Raw genomic sequence first — 17,096 nt, forward strand, 5'->3', positions numbered from 1 at the left:
ACTTGAAAGTGTTCTTAAGTGGTGCTTTTAGCTTCATGTTTCTTTCGGACAATGTCAATGTCATTCAGTGTCAGGAGTTCAAAACCATTTTCAACGAACCGAAGATCACCACCCAATCTTCGAGAGGTGAGTAGGTCATAAAGCCTGAAAAATCAATTAATGTAATGTAATGTAATCGACAAAATTGAGACCTACCTACTTGTTCAGTTTGTCACGGTTTTCAACACCGAAAATTACGGGACCTAACCAGACGGAGAAATCGCCAAATTCCGCATAAAATTTGCAGTAACAGAGTTTTTCTTTTGCTACGCTTTTCGGGGCATTTTTTTCCTGTCCAGCTTTCCGTCATTAACTTTTGTAAGCTAATCGCACCCGGCACAGCAATTAGTCTCGACAGTGATGTATGCGTTTGTTTGTCTATCGACAAGTCCGGCAAGTTTGATGTCTGTTTTATTATACTTTGGAGGCCTGGCCACCGACCGTAGCTAGAGCTTGAGTGAGTAATCGACTCAACAACATAAAAACACTAATTTAATGTGCGGCTCGATGAAATATTTATGGTTCTACAAGCAACGAACAATTCGCGTGCAGTTTTTTTTATTGAATTCCGATCAGAAGGACGGCTTAATAAATTACAATAAAATCAGCTAACGGTACATTTGCAAATACTTTTGTAGCAAAACGTTAGTTGTTCGAAAAAGTTTTCGTTCATTTACAGTATTTCAAATATTAGGACTTGCGAATATTTATTAACAATGCTTGTTTTTCCACTTAGAACAGACCGCAGGAGTACAAAAGACGCAAAACGTATGGAAATAACGTTTGTTGACGGAATGATCTCAAATCGCATCTCAAATACACAGTTAAAAAGAAACCGGTCAAATTCCATAAAATCAGCTGTAACAAAAGGCATCCATCGAACATGGAACAGAATTTTACATTCTATTGGAAAAACTAGAAAATCGATGAAATAAAAAACCAAAAAATTGTAGCGACTTGGAGTTGAACCGAATGTGCGTACATCACAAAAACGCGTCCGTGTACTAACTGAGCCGCAGAAGCACGTCTTTCTTTTTACGAGATTTTCGAAATAAACAATATTTTGACGTAGGTCTTTCTTTACTATGCTCACCTGGGTGCATATTCAAAATTTCACAACACGAAGATGTAACGAAATTACTTCAGATTTGTTTTCTTAATAACTTATTCCCTGTTTGAGTATTTTCTCATTTTTTTTCACGAATCGAATGGAAAAGGATGTAAAGTTGTTGTTAACACCACGTTTATTGAACAAATAGGTTCAAACACGAAACATTAAAATCAACCGAATCTATAAATAGACGCTGTGGCACATTCGCTAGCTTCAGTCTAGGATATCCCGCCTAAACGCAGAAAAACAACAAGTAATTCTTATGTGAGCATATCTGCTGTTGGATTTCTTCATATACATTAATTTGATTTCATAGAATGGATTTTCAATCAGAACAAGTGTCGTCACTAATCTATACGACTTCCGACTTCATGGGTGCCACGACTCGGTGGAGAACTTTTGCGCTGTAGGGAAGGGCATACCATCATGTGGCAGATTTACTTTGTGCGCCGTTCGCCAAATGAGAGGTAACCGATTTGTTCAGAGTTTTGCTCGTGGAAATAATTGTCAACTGTGTTGAAAGTTGGAGAAATGGAGGTTCTTTCAAGAATCCAAAGCATTTACAAAGATCTAATGAGATTTTTTTTGAATGGATAATTTATTAGTAGAACAATGTACCAAAATAATATTTTCGACAGTAGTCCTACGTCAATCTAGCGGTTATGTCTCTAACATAACCTACTACTACATAATTCTATTATTGTTAAGAAGTAAACAGTAAATCAATCCCAACGAATCGTTAAAATATTTCCTTTCACTGAAATTAGCACGGTAACAATAAATCTATCCATCGTGGAAGAAATACTGCTCCTTTGTTTTCCATTGCTTACGTTAGCAATTATTATTCGAGGGAAATCCACTCAACATTGTTTGGCAGCGAAGAAACCCTACAACAGGGCCCTTTTGGGGACAATGTAGGTAATCTTTCTACCCGTTCTGTGTCGTTTACATGGAACATAGATTCAAGTTTTTATTGTGAGAAACAGTTTTACCACTTTTTGAGGAAGAATGTGAACTTATCGTGAATGGTTCAATTTGTACAATAGTGCTATATCTGAATGTTGAATACAAGTTCCGAAAGGTCGACATTTTTTTTATACAGGCAAGAAATTGGAAGCTATTCTGCATTAGGATTCGTATCATACATTGGCATTTCCTTACGATTGGAAGCATTAGAAGTTTTTTCGAAAGGTTGGAAATTGGTTGCCGTACGATTTAAAGCAGAGTAATATCGAACGGAGATGTCGTATGACCGAAACGGTTAGTTCTGCAGCATCATAAAAACACCAAGACCAAGTACCAAGACTGTGTAAAATATTCGTATCCTTTGAACAGATTCCGAGCAGTCAAACCACCAAAAGGCCATTGTATCGTACTCAAAATTGAGTCACTTTAAGCGGACCTGGAATAAGAAAATCACGAGTAACAGTTAAACTCAAGCAACTAACTTTAGGGTTTAGTCAATAATTGAAGTTTACTTTAGCCCAGAAGCCAAAGATCGATCGTAAAAATTGGCTTCAGAAATAATGTTTGAATACCAATTGAAATAAACCATTGTTATGAATCGGTTTACTGTTAAAAACTGGGCTGTTCAAAGCTAGCAAATGACCAGAAACGTCCAGAATGAACCTATTGAAGAGCTGTCGTATTTCATCAGGACAACGTCAGGTCACACACATCAGTGACTCGTCACTAAGCGATTACTCTCTTACGTTTGCTTGGCATGTCAATTTAAACTGGACAGTGGTCAACAACTCGGCACATCGATCTGCAAATCTCCTAGGTGTGATTGAATACTGCCATAATAATAATTGTATCATTAACTAGTTCGACAGATTTGGCTGAAACTCAAGCGTAACGCACCTGGCGTTGATAAGCATAACTGCAGGCGTACTTCTGTTTTGGTTTCCGATGGTCACTATGCGTTAAGTTGTATGTTCGCAAGTATAAAATTGGTTGGTTCGAGAGGTTCAAAGTGATATTCGAATAGAATAGCTGAACTTGCGAGAGTGAAATGAAACACATTCTGCAAGTAACACATATTCCGCCCATGATAAATGTTTATTGAAAGTAGAGATTCCTCATTAAATCATGAATAATATTCATGATTTTATGACAAGAATACAATATCGGTTGATCGTAAAACCGATATCAATCATGACTACAGTAATGGGTTTCTTTCCGTGTACAAACTCGCATCTTCGATGTCGGATAACTTCTGTCGAAGCTGTGGCACATCCAGCATTTTTTTTCAGGAACGAACTTTTTCATTGTTTGAAAAAATGCGTCAACGCGTAAGTAATAAGCAACAGGATACGTTTATTGAAGATTGAAGACCGACACTAAAAAATGTTTCACCGAAGCCATTTCGCCAATTATTATTTTTATTTCGCCGAAAGTTAAAAGTAGTAGTTTCTCTTAAATGATTAACGATGAGACTATCGTGGGACGCGAGTGTCACCGGAAACGCCAACTATTGCGAGGAAGCACAAATTACCATAAAGAAAAATTTTCGCACGCAACAAATATAAAATTTTACCCAAAATCGCAGGAACCGGAGAACAATTCGGAAACATCCGATCGGTTATAAATTTTTTTTTCACTTCTTGTTGCGGCTGTTGTTGTTGCTTCATGATTAAGCATTTTTCCTTTGCCATCTCCAAAGACACTACCGAACCTCGGCCCAAACCAGTCGGTGGCGGTAAACATAAGAGCGCACCTAATTAGCCGATTTCACCTACGACGGCAGCGGCACCGAATTTTGCATGATTGTTGCTTGTTGCATTTGCTGCTGCTGTTGTTGTGACGGCAGCGCACCCAATTTAACACTTCACGGCTGATAGTTCTCTGCCACCCGAATGGTGGTGGTGGTGGTGGTGGCCACGTGCCGCACCGATTCCGCTGTCAGAAGAAAATAGATTTCAAATCGATTTCATCCACCGATGAACTCGCGGAAACGCTTCGCTAAGCTGAGTGCCGCCGCGTAAAAAAGGGAATTGTCACAATTGCTCAGGGTCGACTCGGCACGCCGCAACAACGCACCAATGGAAACCCTTCGGTCTTGAAGGGGGCTTTACGATCAATTATTGGTTATTAGTGAGCCAACCGAGCCAAGCGCTGGGCGTAAGTGCCGAGGCGAAAATAATATACACAGCCCCAGCTATGATTTTGTTATTTTCGAATTTACCCAGCCCAGTCAAGTTCCCACGAACATCATGTTTTTTCTTTCGTTCGGCCTACTGTTTGATTGTTCGAAAATTTTTGGGGGGGAAATGCGCTTCAACATCCAAGCCAACTTGAGCATCAAAGTTGCATAAATCGTTATCGTATTAAATCTAGTCACCATCGACAATGACAACGACTCTCTCCTTTCGCTTTGTCAAGTGCCACATCGTTTAACCTGACAGCGATTAATGTCTCTGCACTTCTATGCTCGTCGTAAAATATCTCAACGTAAAATTAACATAAAAAGATATGATTAGTACCAAGATGGCTATCCATTAACGTTCGTATTTTCCTTCGAAGAGAGTTTTAACAATGTTAACATGATTTAAAATGGTTCGTAGAGAAGAAGATGAACAACAACAATAACATGAGCTTTCACGTCAGTCAACAGCTTCACTATGTTTGAGGAGAGATCAATCAACACATATTCGAATGATAAAGGGTTTGTAATGTAAAATTATTTAAACTAACATGTAGTTCAAGTGTTGATAATTTGGTTTTATTTGATCTTAAAAATTTTCTTTCAAAAGTAAGATTGAAAAAAAGTTATTTTGCGACCGAGGGCGGGTGCTTGCAGGTTCCACACTTTCCATACCAGACGGATTAGGCTATGGTGCCCAAATGAACACTAGTAACGCTGGAGAAAACCAAGGCCATCATCGAAATGATAGGTTCCCTTCTATCAAGATGGTTGAATTTTCAACGAACGATACGAGTATCTTTTATTTCAAGTTCACCCGGGAGTTTGACGTCTCTATCGTTCAAACGTGTTCATCAGTGTTGCCAGGTGAAATAGCATGTTCTCATCCTACCAACTGCTTCATTGATTTCAATGTCTTCGTTGGTAAAAATTCTAATCTGTTCTAATTGTTTCTATCTATATATCAGAAAATCTATAGACATAAAAAAAAACAAAACTTGTTTTAATCCACCTAGTGGTGTCAAGGTGCCTTTCTCATTGACATTTCACGAGAAATCGATCCAAGTTTCCAATATTAAACTTTTCTAATAATTGTTTTTGGAACCGGAATCGGGATACTGTCAAAGTTGTAGTATGTTTTTAGGACCATTATATAGCCAGACCTACAAGTACGAACAGTTTTACAATCTGTTCCAAAAATTCGTACTTTTTTGGGTCGTCAACTATATGAAGGCTATGCATTTTTATTTTTTATTATCCTGTCTTTACCTCAGTATCGTATTCAACACAAATCACACCTGTTTTCACCAAAATGGTTGAAAACTCGAGCTCATGTGTGCTCGGTGCCGATGGACTTGCTTGTGTTTTCAAAATCGAGCTGCGGTGTAGGTTTTCGTTTTATTTCTCGTGTGTACGAAATCGAACACCGCACACAGCGTGCTTCGTTCGTAGAGGCGGTGTTATATTTTCTTTTTTCGTACCACCGCATGTACATACTGGTATGTTTTATAAGGCGGGGTTGAAATTTTGGACACTCATAACATTGTTATTCTGGAACCGGAAGACAGATCCGGATGAAATTCAGAAGTTATGTATGGAATCATAACACCATAATTCCGGAGCCGGATGCCGGGGGCTGGTATAGGCGAAATGGAAAAAACGTTACATACAAAGACATTTTGCGTACTCGACGAACTGAGTCGAATGGTATATGACACCTGGCCCTCCGAGCCTCGGTTTTTACAGTGATTGCATATTCTTTCTATATTAGAAAAGAAATTAGAAATTAGCAATTAGCTTAATTGATTAGTTTTCATCGAAATTCGACTTTTTGGGACTTAGAAAAAATATCAAAAGTCTCAGAAAGTCAATTTTTTCGAAAATTTTATTTTTTTTTAATAACACTAAATCTCGACGTTTCATGCAATTTTAAGAATTTTGGTATCAAAAAAAATTCAATTTCGGAAATTTCATGTACTCCCCCCTATGGTGCTTTTTCAAGATCGAAAATTTTCAAACTTTAACCGCTGGGCAGCACCTCTTACCCATGTCCGATTTAGCTCAAAATTTGCATGAGGACTTTTTCCGAGGTGCTTAAACTTTTGAACAATAGCGCTTTACGAAATTAGAGGTGATTCTAAAATATTGGCACCCTTGTATACATTAGAGCGGAAAAAACAACGTGTTTTGTCGGTTACGTCACTTATACTATTATATCTCCGGAACCAAATATCACAGCCATTTGGTCTTCGAACTTGATCAATGGTCCGATAGTAGCTTTCAAACGAGCATAAATTAGTTAAAGTCGGTTCAGCCATCTCTGAGAAAATTGAGCGCGTAAAAACACAACGCGTTTAGTCGGTTACGTCACTTATACAATCATATCTCCGGAACCGAAAGTCACAGCCATTTGATCTTTGAACTTGATCAATGGCCCGACAGCCCAAGTTTGTTCAAATCGGTTCAGCCATCTCTGAGAAAATTGAGCGCGTTCAAATATCTTCGAAAAGTGCACACACATACACACACACATACATACACACACAGACATTTTCCGATCTCGACGAACTGAGTCGAATGGTCTATAACACTATGGGTCTCCGAGGCTCCGTTCAAAAGTCGGTTTTTTTCCGCAATTCTATTACCTTTCTATAGAGAAAGGCAAAAAGTTATAACAAAAAAAGTAATTTTTTAAGACGATATATTAATTTTAGTTGGTTTTTACGTAAAGCCGCCATAACTAAGTTCAGTTCTGCAATGACTGAGTGAAAACATGTACTGGAGAAGCCAAATGAATGAAAAACTAACAGAAACAGAAAAGATGATTTATTGGAAACAGATACGCTCAGAGACAGGACTCGAACCTGCGTTCTTATGCATTCCGTGCATACGCGTTTACCATTTCGCCACTCTGAACCTTGTTTTTAGACACTCTAAAACGCAGTCAGACATGGTAGAACGTACATCGAACATGGTCTACATCCTAGCTTTCTTCTCTGTCCATCAAACATTAGTCTTCTCGCTTTATACTTATTGTCCGCTCAAGCACTGAGTAGGAGAGTGTATTTATAATCGCCTGTCACCTTCTTCGCTGGTGCCAGTCGCTGGCTGGACATCGCTGGTTATCTTTTTCCAATAAATCATCTTTTCTGTTAGTTTTTCATTCATTTGGTTTTTCTAATATGTTTCCACTCAGTCATTGCAAAACTGATTTTTGAGAAGCCATCCTACTTTTACTTTTAAAAAAATTATGTTACTCGATCAATTCAAGAGCTAGAAAAATGGCTTCTTCAGCAGAGGATAAATTTCCTGCATTAATTGCAAAAATTTTCAAGTTCGATTAAGAAAGTTAGATTTCAGATTTTAATCCACCCTAATGACCATTCGCATCAAAAGATGAGCCAGTTGATTGTAACCAATTATTGTAAAGACACTAACTACTGAAAAAACTCATATTCAATAGCAAACATATTTTCGTCTCGCGAATTCCCCGTTTTGGACCAATTTGGAAGGATTATGACGAACAATTCCGCATAGTAGAGTATGAATGATAATTGGCGAGTGAGTGGAACATTAGCATGAAACTGAGTGCAAGCAACGAATGTCTGAGACAATACCAAGCATTCTACAACGTAATCTAAGAGAGAACTAAATTTAACATGCAACCAAACTACTAGGTGTGCAGATTTTGGACGACGTTGTCATTATATTATCAAATTGCTGTAAACGATGAGATTTGATTCTTAGATCGTTTCTCTTCCAAAAATTGCAGCGAGGTATTTGTTCCAGTATGGGCAATGTATGCCAAGTTTGGCATATTCAGAATAAGGAACATATCCATTTTATTGTATCCCTTCTGTGTATTGTAGCCTTTTTTAAAGACATCACCCATGATAATATTGGAGTGCATGCTTCTCCACTGAATAAGGATACAAACATGCCATGGGAACGTGACAGGTTTTATTCAATATGTTGTGCTAATACCCAACTAATAAAATGGGTTGGATTTTGTAGGACAGAATCAAACGCGATCATAAACCATATATTAGAATTAAAGTTTGTGAAAAGGGGTTCACAGAATTCCAAGAAATCGAAGGAAAAAATTGAGTGACTTCTAATTGATCGGTGGAGTCTGAAGATGCTAAATACTCCCCTCTAGATGCTGGTCAGAAATGCACCAGTTATTTCCTATACTTGAATTCAATAGACTTTAAACAAATAACAGCCGAACAGCACGACAAGACAATTCCACGAAAGCACTTTCGCTTTCTCATATGTTTTTTTTTTTGGGAACTTTTCACAATCATTAGCGAACGCCATGCTCAGATTTACTGCACCTGCTTTGCGTTGGCATTGTTTCGGCGATAAACAATGATAAACTACACACAACGGGCAGCATTAGCGATCTAAGGCTGCATGAATTTTCCGGCGAATGGCGAATAGTTTCGTTGGGCATGCCAAAAACAAAAAGTTGCAATTCACTGTGATGCAATAGCGGTAACGCCTCGTCAGACGGAACTCGGTGACTTGCAGTTTTCGAGTCGCCAGGTTGGAAAGCGTTCAGGCATAACCTGTCCAGTGCAAAAGGTTATCTTAATTCTGATTTACTATCATGATTTGCGTTGGTAACTTTATCGTCGTGTTAGATTTGTGTTGCGAAACAGGGGCGGTCATGAAAAGTGTCTTGATTTTATCTGATTGTGGATTGAGTTTACGGTCCAGATGCGAAATCTAAGGTAAAAATGCGCAGTATCAGTACAGAGTTCAGAAAGTTGGCATGTAATTAGATGATTCTCGTAAGTTACCAGTGATTTACAAGGACATCTCGTATTTTACGTAAGAAGGAATAGCCGTATGTAATCGCACGCCATTCCGGATACTAGAGAAACAATTCTGCCACTTCAGATAAAATTAACTGCAAAATTTTAACACTAATCAAACTCTTCTACTTCCACTCAACAGAACATATTTTGCCTGGCAAAGTTTGTCAAATCCTATGGCGTTGTGGAGCACCGCGTTGATCACTATAAATCTACCAACGGACATGAATACGATTATCAGTGAGTATGACCATTTCTTCCTATTATTTCACTGTAACTCGCCATTTTTATTTAATTTTTCGCAGTTACCGTGACAGAGCAGCGCCTCGATTTGATAAGAACAAGCTGAACTACCCGCACCATCATCAACAGCAGCAGCAGCAGCAGCAACTGTTGCAGCAATCATTGTTGACGAAGGAAAAACGACCCTTCAAGTTTCCGTACGGCAACAAGTACTTTGCCACTGGCTTTGAACAGATCCTTACACACCCGAAGTACCCGGCGGCCATTGCACCGACCTATTCCTCAACTAGTTTCAAGCAACAGAACTCAATTCCCGTATACGAAAGTCACGAGAAAATTATTCGCTCCTTCACGAATGCGGACGAGAGCGACTACGATGAGATTTTGGATAAACGAAGGTCTGGCATCAATTCGTTGACCAAAAACACGCTCTACAGTACGACCAATTATCATCGGGTGCCACAACCACACCGATACAACAGTTACGACGCTTTGTCGGAATCCGAATCGGAATCGGAAGAAGCTCCAATCGCTCCAACTAAATCCTCATTCGCTAGTCATTCACCGTTGCCAGGTGGACTCAAATTTCCAGCAAGTTTCCACTACATTCCCAGCGGGTACACGTACTTCAACACTCACACGATTCCTCAATCGGAGCATCATTCCCAAGCTCTGTACGTCGACCCATCCGAAACTCCGACTACGACTCGCCGGCCATACATCGCACCATCGCTGACCTCAACGACTTCGTCTCCCAAATTCAACTTACCCCGACGACCGACTAAACCGTCACTTCTTCGGCGTCCTTATCTGGCACCGGCACTGACGACTACGAAGCGACCCTACGTGGCTCCCCAGGTAACACGGACCACTCCGGCGGTTCCAGTTCCAGAGCGAAGTACAAAAAGGCCCACGACCGATCGGTCACAGAATTCGATCTACAACGGAGCCAGTCGGTTCCGGTACACGACCAGCCGAACGACGACGTCCACCAGCGCAAAGACGAAACCGAGCGACCTGTACGAACCCGAGTTCGATATCGATATTCGGATCGATCTGTCACCGGACTCACCCTAAACCCGGAGTGGGCAGGTGTTGGACCCTCCGACGTTAGCGAAAATTTTATTAACTTAATTCAATTTATGACGAAAAATTAAACGAAGAAATATTGAAACAGCCTTTCGAAGGAAATGGATGAGAAAGAAACGACCGGCCGGCACGGATCAGTGCGAATCGACCTTGAACTATAATAGCTATATTAAATTACACCATCGTCATCAACGAAAATGAGTCCGATGCGACAGCCGGAAGGTTAATTTCCGCCAGTTGAAAGGCTACGTTATGTATAAGCTTTTCCCGCATTTATCACACTTCGAAATGATGGGCATCGTATTTAATAAACCTTTCTTCAGGACAGAGTCGAGAAAAAGTTAACCGAAAGTTTAGTAAGTCTAAAGAAAGGGAGGATTTCATTTGGCTCTTGTCATTAAACTGAATATGTCTCATTTTACAATGTGCGCCTTAAAAAAATTACATATAGGAAAGTTATAAGTTTTCCATACCATTGAAAATGTTATCAGCAATTTATGATTAAATTATGCGAAATATAAGATATTTAGTGGAACTGACACATTTTATACGAACGTATTGTGCATCGTTTGCACCGTAAAAGTAGAAATTCTTCTCAATAATATCCAACAGTAGAAGGTTCGAATTCCAGAAAAAAATGCTATCAAGCATGGATAAAAAAAAATTGGTCCTTTCTTTGAATTTATACTTTGTTCCATTAGCAGTAAGCGAATCTGCAACAAAATAATCGATACAAGTAATTATATGTTTGTACTCGTCCGCCCCGCCGTTTTGATTGTAAACGTGTAATGATCCGAACATTTAAATAAAGTCAGCATTTTAAGAATTCGTCACACTTCGGAATTATGGGAACCGTATTTGAATACCTTTTCAGGATTGAAAAGTCATCAGCGCAGATACTAATAGTTGAGAAAAAGACAACCGAAAATATAGACTCAAGAAGCGAGGATTTATCAATATTTAAAAAAATATAAGAGAAAGTGTAACTTATTAAACAAGGAAGAAACTAAAAATCAATGCTTTTTTATGATTTCATACTTTCTTTCATTCAAGTAAACTAATCTGCAACATAATAATCGATAGAAGTAATTGTATTTTTGGTCTCGTCGGCCTCGCCATTTTGACGGCAAACTTGTGATGATACAAATATTTAAAAAGAGCACAAATTTATCACTTTTCGGAATGATGGTAACCGTCTTTGATAAACTTTTCAGGTTTGAAAAAATCATCAGGGTAGAAACTGATAGTTGAGAAAAAGCTAACCGAAAATATACACCCTTATTCTGAATAACGACGTATCGATTTTTCGATCGTATTTCATTCGTATTTCTAATAACGCTATCAAAATCAAAGGTAGACCGAACCATATTCGATCGAAAAACCAATACGTCGTTATTTAGAATAAGGGCGATAGACATATGAAAGAATGACTTAATTTGGCTTTTGACGTGAATACGTCTCATGTTACCATAATAGCCCTTGAAACAATGCAAGTGGCATATATTCTCAATAACATCCAACAGCTAAAGTTTCGAGTTTCAGAAAAATGCTCTCGATCTTGTTTACTAATCATGAAAGAACATACAGTAATCCTTCCTTCGAATTCATTTTTTCATCCCTTTTACAGTAAGCGAATCTGCAATATAATAATCGATTCAAGTAATTGTATTTTCGTTTCGTCAGCCCGCCTCGTTTGACTGTAAACGTGTAATGATACAAATATTTAAAGAGACCCAGTTTCTCACAAAATGTATCATTATTCGAAATTATGGGAATCGTACTTGATAAACTTTTCAGGATTAAAAAAATCATCAGAACAGACACTGATAGTTGAGTAAAAGTTAATCGAAAAAATAGGCTTGAAAGTGAGGTTTTAATTCGGTTGTCCATATAAAAACAGCTCATTTCACTGAGCGCATTTAAAAAAAATCCAAGTGGGAAAGTAATAAGTTTTTGATCTCGAATGTCTCGATCAATACTAAACGAATCAACAAAATTCTTTTTACATACTATTGAGTGGAACAGACGCATTTTATGCGAAAGTATTGCGTATCGTTTACACTTATTTTCAATAATACCCAACTGCAGATACTTCGAATTCCAGAATTCGATCCTTTTGTTTGAATTCATACTTTGTTCTTTTTCCAGTAAACGAATCTACAACAAAATAATTATAATTTTGATCTCGTTAGCCCCACCGTTTTAATTGTAAACGTGTAATGATACGAATATTTAAAGATAGCCATTTTTTTTACAAATTTATCATTCTACGGAATGATGGGAACCGTGTTTGATCAACTTTTTACGGTTTGAAAAAATCATCAGAGTACTGCTAGTTGAGAATAATTTAATCGAAAATATAGAAAGGTAATATATTAAAGAAAGGCAAATACTAAATGGATCAACAACATTCTTTCTCCATACGATTACATTTCCAAGCAATTTATTGATAAATTTTCACTCTTCGGAATGATAGAAACCGTACTTGATGAACCTTCCAGGATTGAAAGAATCATCAGAGCTGACACTAAAAGTTTAGAAAAAGTTAACCAAATATATAGACTTTAGAAAGGACGATTCTATTTGGCCTTTGCCGTGAATACGTCTCATGTTACCCTAAGCGCTTTTTAAAAAACCATACTTATACTGCGCAAATCAACAACATTAATCAGCAATTTGTAAAAAAAATTTCCGAAGCTTAAAATGTAACTAATGCATTTTATACGAAAGTATTCCTCATCGTTTGCACCGACAAAGTGACAATTATTCTCAATAATACCCAAGAGTAGAGACTTCAAATTCCAATATTACACCTAGGTGTTATATCAAAGAAATGTTTTACAAAAAGCATTAACTTTATGTCTGCTATTCATGTTTTCTTCCGTTTTGAATCAGCAAAAACATAATCGAATCGAGTGAATCTATTTGTTGTCTCGTCCGCCCCGCCGTTTTGACACACATTTGATACGAACAATCTCCGGAATTATGGGAACAGCAAATGATAACTTTTCAGTTTTGAAAAAATCATCGCAACAGACTCTGATAGTTGGGAAAAAGTTAACCGAAAATATAGAAAGGATGATTTAATTTGACTTTTGACTTGAATGCGTCGCATTTTACTATAATCGTTTAAAAAAATAATGAGGGAAAGTTATACTACGTTCGTTTTCCATACCATTGGAAATATAATCAGCAATTTATGATTAAATTTTCCGGAGTATAAGATATTCAGTGGAACTAACGCATTTTATGCGAAAGTATTGTGCATCGTTTGAACTAAAGTGACAATTATTCCCAAAAATATACGACAACAGAAGCTTCGGATTCGAGCAAAATGCTCTCGATCTTGTTTATCAATTTTCATACTGTCTTTTATCTTACAGAGAGCGAATCTGTATTTTAGATCTCATCAGCCCCGCCGTTTTGACTGTAAACGTGCAATGATACAAATATTTAAATAGAGTCTTTTCATTCTCCCACTTGTTTTGTTGCCTCACGTTCGTCAGACGCCGGCCAATTGCGCCAAACAACAATCAATTATGTTCGTCAATTTTTTGCAGCAGAAGCTTCGCATTCAGTTTTCGGTATCCGACAATGCATCCAGCGACAACAGCCAGGATGATGAGAGCCAGTGGAATCATTCAAAAGATGAATTCAATTCGTTATGTACTTCAGTATAGGTACATTTCTGGAAATTTGAAAGTGAAGGCTTACATAATCGAGACAGTTTTATTCGTATGCTCGTCATCCAGCTATATCTCTGACATTACCCGTCCACCTTTCTCAGATAAACCAAATCAACCGTTGTTGCGGAACAAATACGCATTCGTTAGCATGAGTGGGGTTCTACATATGTTTGTGTGGTTTGTTTGATCTACTTTTTAGTGTAAGGGACTTGGATCCAGAATCCAATTGCATGTTTTTGAGGTATCAACTGTTCGAACGATGTTGAACATATAACTCTCTCGGCAGCCGACTGCCCAGCAGATGAAATTATTGAAAACTAGAAACCCTGGCAACCGATTATTTGGAATAATATGGTAGATTGTTTCCTGACATTGCGTGACAATTTATTATGATGTGGGGAGTAAAGATCTTTTATGGCATAGTTCCAATAGTCAATAGTTTGAAGCTCTGCTGTTTCGAATCTTTGTCTTCTATAGAATAATGGTACAGACAAGCCCTGACGTACGATGGCACTGAATCTATCTCACGTGAATTATGAGAGGAATTATTCCTCAACAAATTTACATTCCGGCATCGAACAATTTTTTTAGTCATTCATGAAATTCATGGAAAAGACAAGCGGTGGATCGTCGGGTAAATTTATTGATTTTCCTTGACAACGAACGGTAATCCGCTAAACGTTACCACTGTTCGTTTATTCTACCGTAAACTTTGTTGCTGAATTATGCGATAGGGGGGGTGGGTGGAGTTTCCAGCGAATTCCGATTCACTGGTGGTGGTGGTGGTGGTGGATTGCCATTGTGTTATCGGGCCTGGACTATGCATAGGAGCTTGAAATTATTCTCTTCGGATCGACCGGTGCGATATACGAGACCCGAAACCCGAAACCCGAAACGGAACAGCTTCCAAAGGTCACCACATGAAACTAACAATGACAGTTTATCTCTTTCCGCTCTTGCATATGTTATTTCATGAATTTGATACTCGTTATTTAGGGCCTGGTGCAGATCGATATCAAAATGATATACTTGTGAAATGCTGGAACGAAAAGATATTCTACGGGGACTTGTTTGATTTATTAACGACATTTGGGGTGTAGTTGCTCGTAAAATTTAGTTTCAGTTCAGAGTTTTTAAAGTTATTTTTCTCCCCCAACAATATCAAAACCTTTCTGAATCAACCTTCGTAAAACCCCCTGGAATGAAGAAAAAAAACCAAAGCCTCTCGACATCAGCAAACACGCTCTCGAATACAGAAAGAAAAACTCCCGCTTCGACACAGAACGACCGTCAACTATTATTCGCTGCCATTCCGGTCAGTGGATTTATGAATGGCACATAAAAATTTGCGAACAAAGTTGTAACCCCTGTATGACGGCAATGCTAGAGCATAACTTTTCGAAACGTGAGCTTCGGGCATGAGCACGGGCACGAGTGGTCGCTCGATGCGAATGTAAAAGTTTTTATGTTTAGTAGGGAATGTCGATAAAACTGTGCCATGTGAATACGAATGGGAATTGTTATAAAACATACGCACAGGCTGACAAAGAACATAATAATTCGTACTGTTTCTTGTGACTCAAATTGAACTCGAAACATAGAAAACCATTCAAATTCGAAGTGAAAGGGCGGTTTGGTCATATTTCAAAATCGACAAGACGTTGCACTGATCGTGGACAAATTTCAGACGATGTTTTGATTCGATAGTCATTTGCCTATCTGTGCGTACAGTAAACAATGCCGGCGTGAATCGTTGCTTACACCAGCTTTTTTTATTTTCACGCTGTAATAATGTTTTAACGTACAAAAGAATCTTCGGCAGCTGAGATTCGTCGAAAGTTATACCTAGTTTATGGCATAATTATAATGAACGGAGGAAATATAGTCGTGCAATGTGCTTGAACATATGTTCAAAACGAAGAGCGTAAAGCCCAGTAAACAAACCGGAACCAAGCAACAAAAAATCAAGCTGGCCGATGAGACCTCGTTTAGTCGTCAATTTTCAAGACTTATCGTCGAATCGAAGACCGAAGATGACGTCGAAAGAAGAGCAAATGCGAAAAGCAATTGTGTAAGGTTGCAATGAAAATCCGGATCTGTTAGCAAGAAAACTTGAAAAAAATGCTTGGTTTTCCTGCAAGCACTGTTCTTACACGTTTGACAACAGCCAAAAGGACTAGGAGCGGAACAAAAACCGATCTCAAAAACCACCAGAAGGACGCATTTCAGAATTAAGAAAAAGATCAAGTTTCCAAAAAAATTATTTGGTTAGGCAGGCAATATTCAACTGTGGTCTTGCAAGCCAAAGCTTCATCAATACCGATGAATGAACAATACACAATGAAATACTACCTTGATCAAAAAGGTTCCCGGAATTTATGCAGAATATTAAATGGTCATCAGAGGTATGGCCATCAGAGCCATCTGCGATTTTTCCATAATCTCCATTAGCGGTTTTTTGAGTCGACTGAGTAGGAAAAAGTCTCAGGGAGCCAGAAAAAGGGTAAATTTGGTGGATGCTAAATGGTATTCGTTTCGATTTTCAGCCAAATGTTCACAAATCTGAACTTTTTCGGCGAATTGTTTCACGAAAACGTCCCATAACGCCCCAACAATAGTCCTTGTATGGCCTTGTGGAAGGAGTTCATGATACACAGCACCTTTGTAATCAATGAAAACTGTGAGCAACGCCTTCTTTTTCAACTGAAATCGTCATTCGGTGTACGCCATTCACTCGCTTGATGTCTGGATTGCGTGTCATACTCGTAAATCCACGTCTCGTCTCCAGTAATAATCCGTTCGATGAATGTTGAGTCAGATTCGGCCTTGAAAATCATGTCTTCTGCGACGTCAACGCGGTCTCTTTGAAAGTGAATTTGAAATAAATTGCAGGTCTTTCGGCACCAGCTTTGCAGCGACACGTCTAAGGCCCAAATCCCGAACCAAAATGTCTTGAACAGATC

General features: G+C 38.5%; 1 protein-coding gene across 1 annotated transcript in view; it reads left to right on the plus strand.

Annotated features, from left to right (window-relative positions):
- LOC131431110 (uncharacterized) overlaps positions 1 to 11,630 on the plus strand; it is a 28,246-nt gene extending 16,616 nt beyond the window's left edge. The window contains exons 2-3 of the mRNA XM_058596620.1: positions 9,258 to 9,355; positions 9,421 to 11,630. Coding sequence (XP_058452603.1) covers positions 9,258 to 9,355; positions 9,421 to 10,435 — 1,113 coding nt within the window. The 3' untranslated portion in view covers positions 10,436 to 11,630. The remainder of the gene's footprint in view (positions 1 to 9,257; positions 9,356 to 9,420) is intronic.
- The last annotated feature ends 5,466 nt before the right edge of the window (positions 11,631 to 17,096 follow it).

This window comes from Malaya genurostris, chromosome 1, assembly GCF_030247185.1.
Source record: "Malaya genurostris strain Urasoe2022 chromosome 1, Malgen_1.1, whole genome shotgun sequence".
Lineage (NCBI taxonomy): Eukaryota > Metazoa > Arthropoda > Insecta > Diptera > Culicidae > Malaya > Malaya genurostris.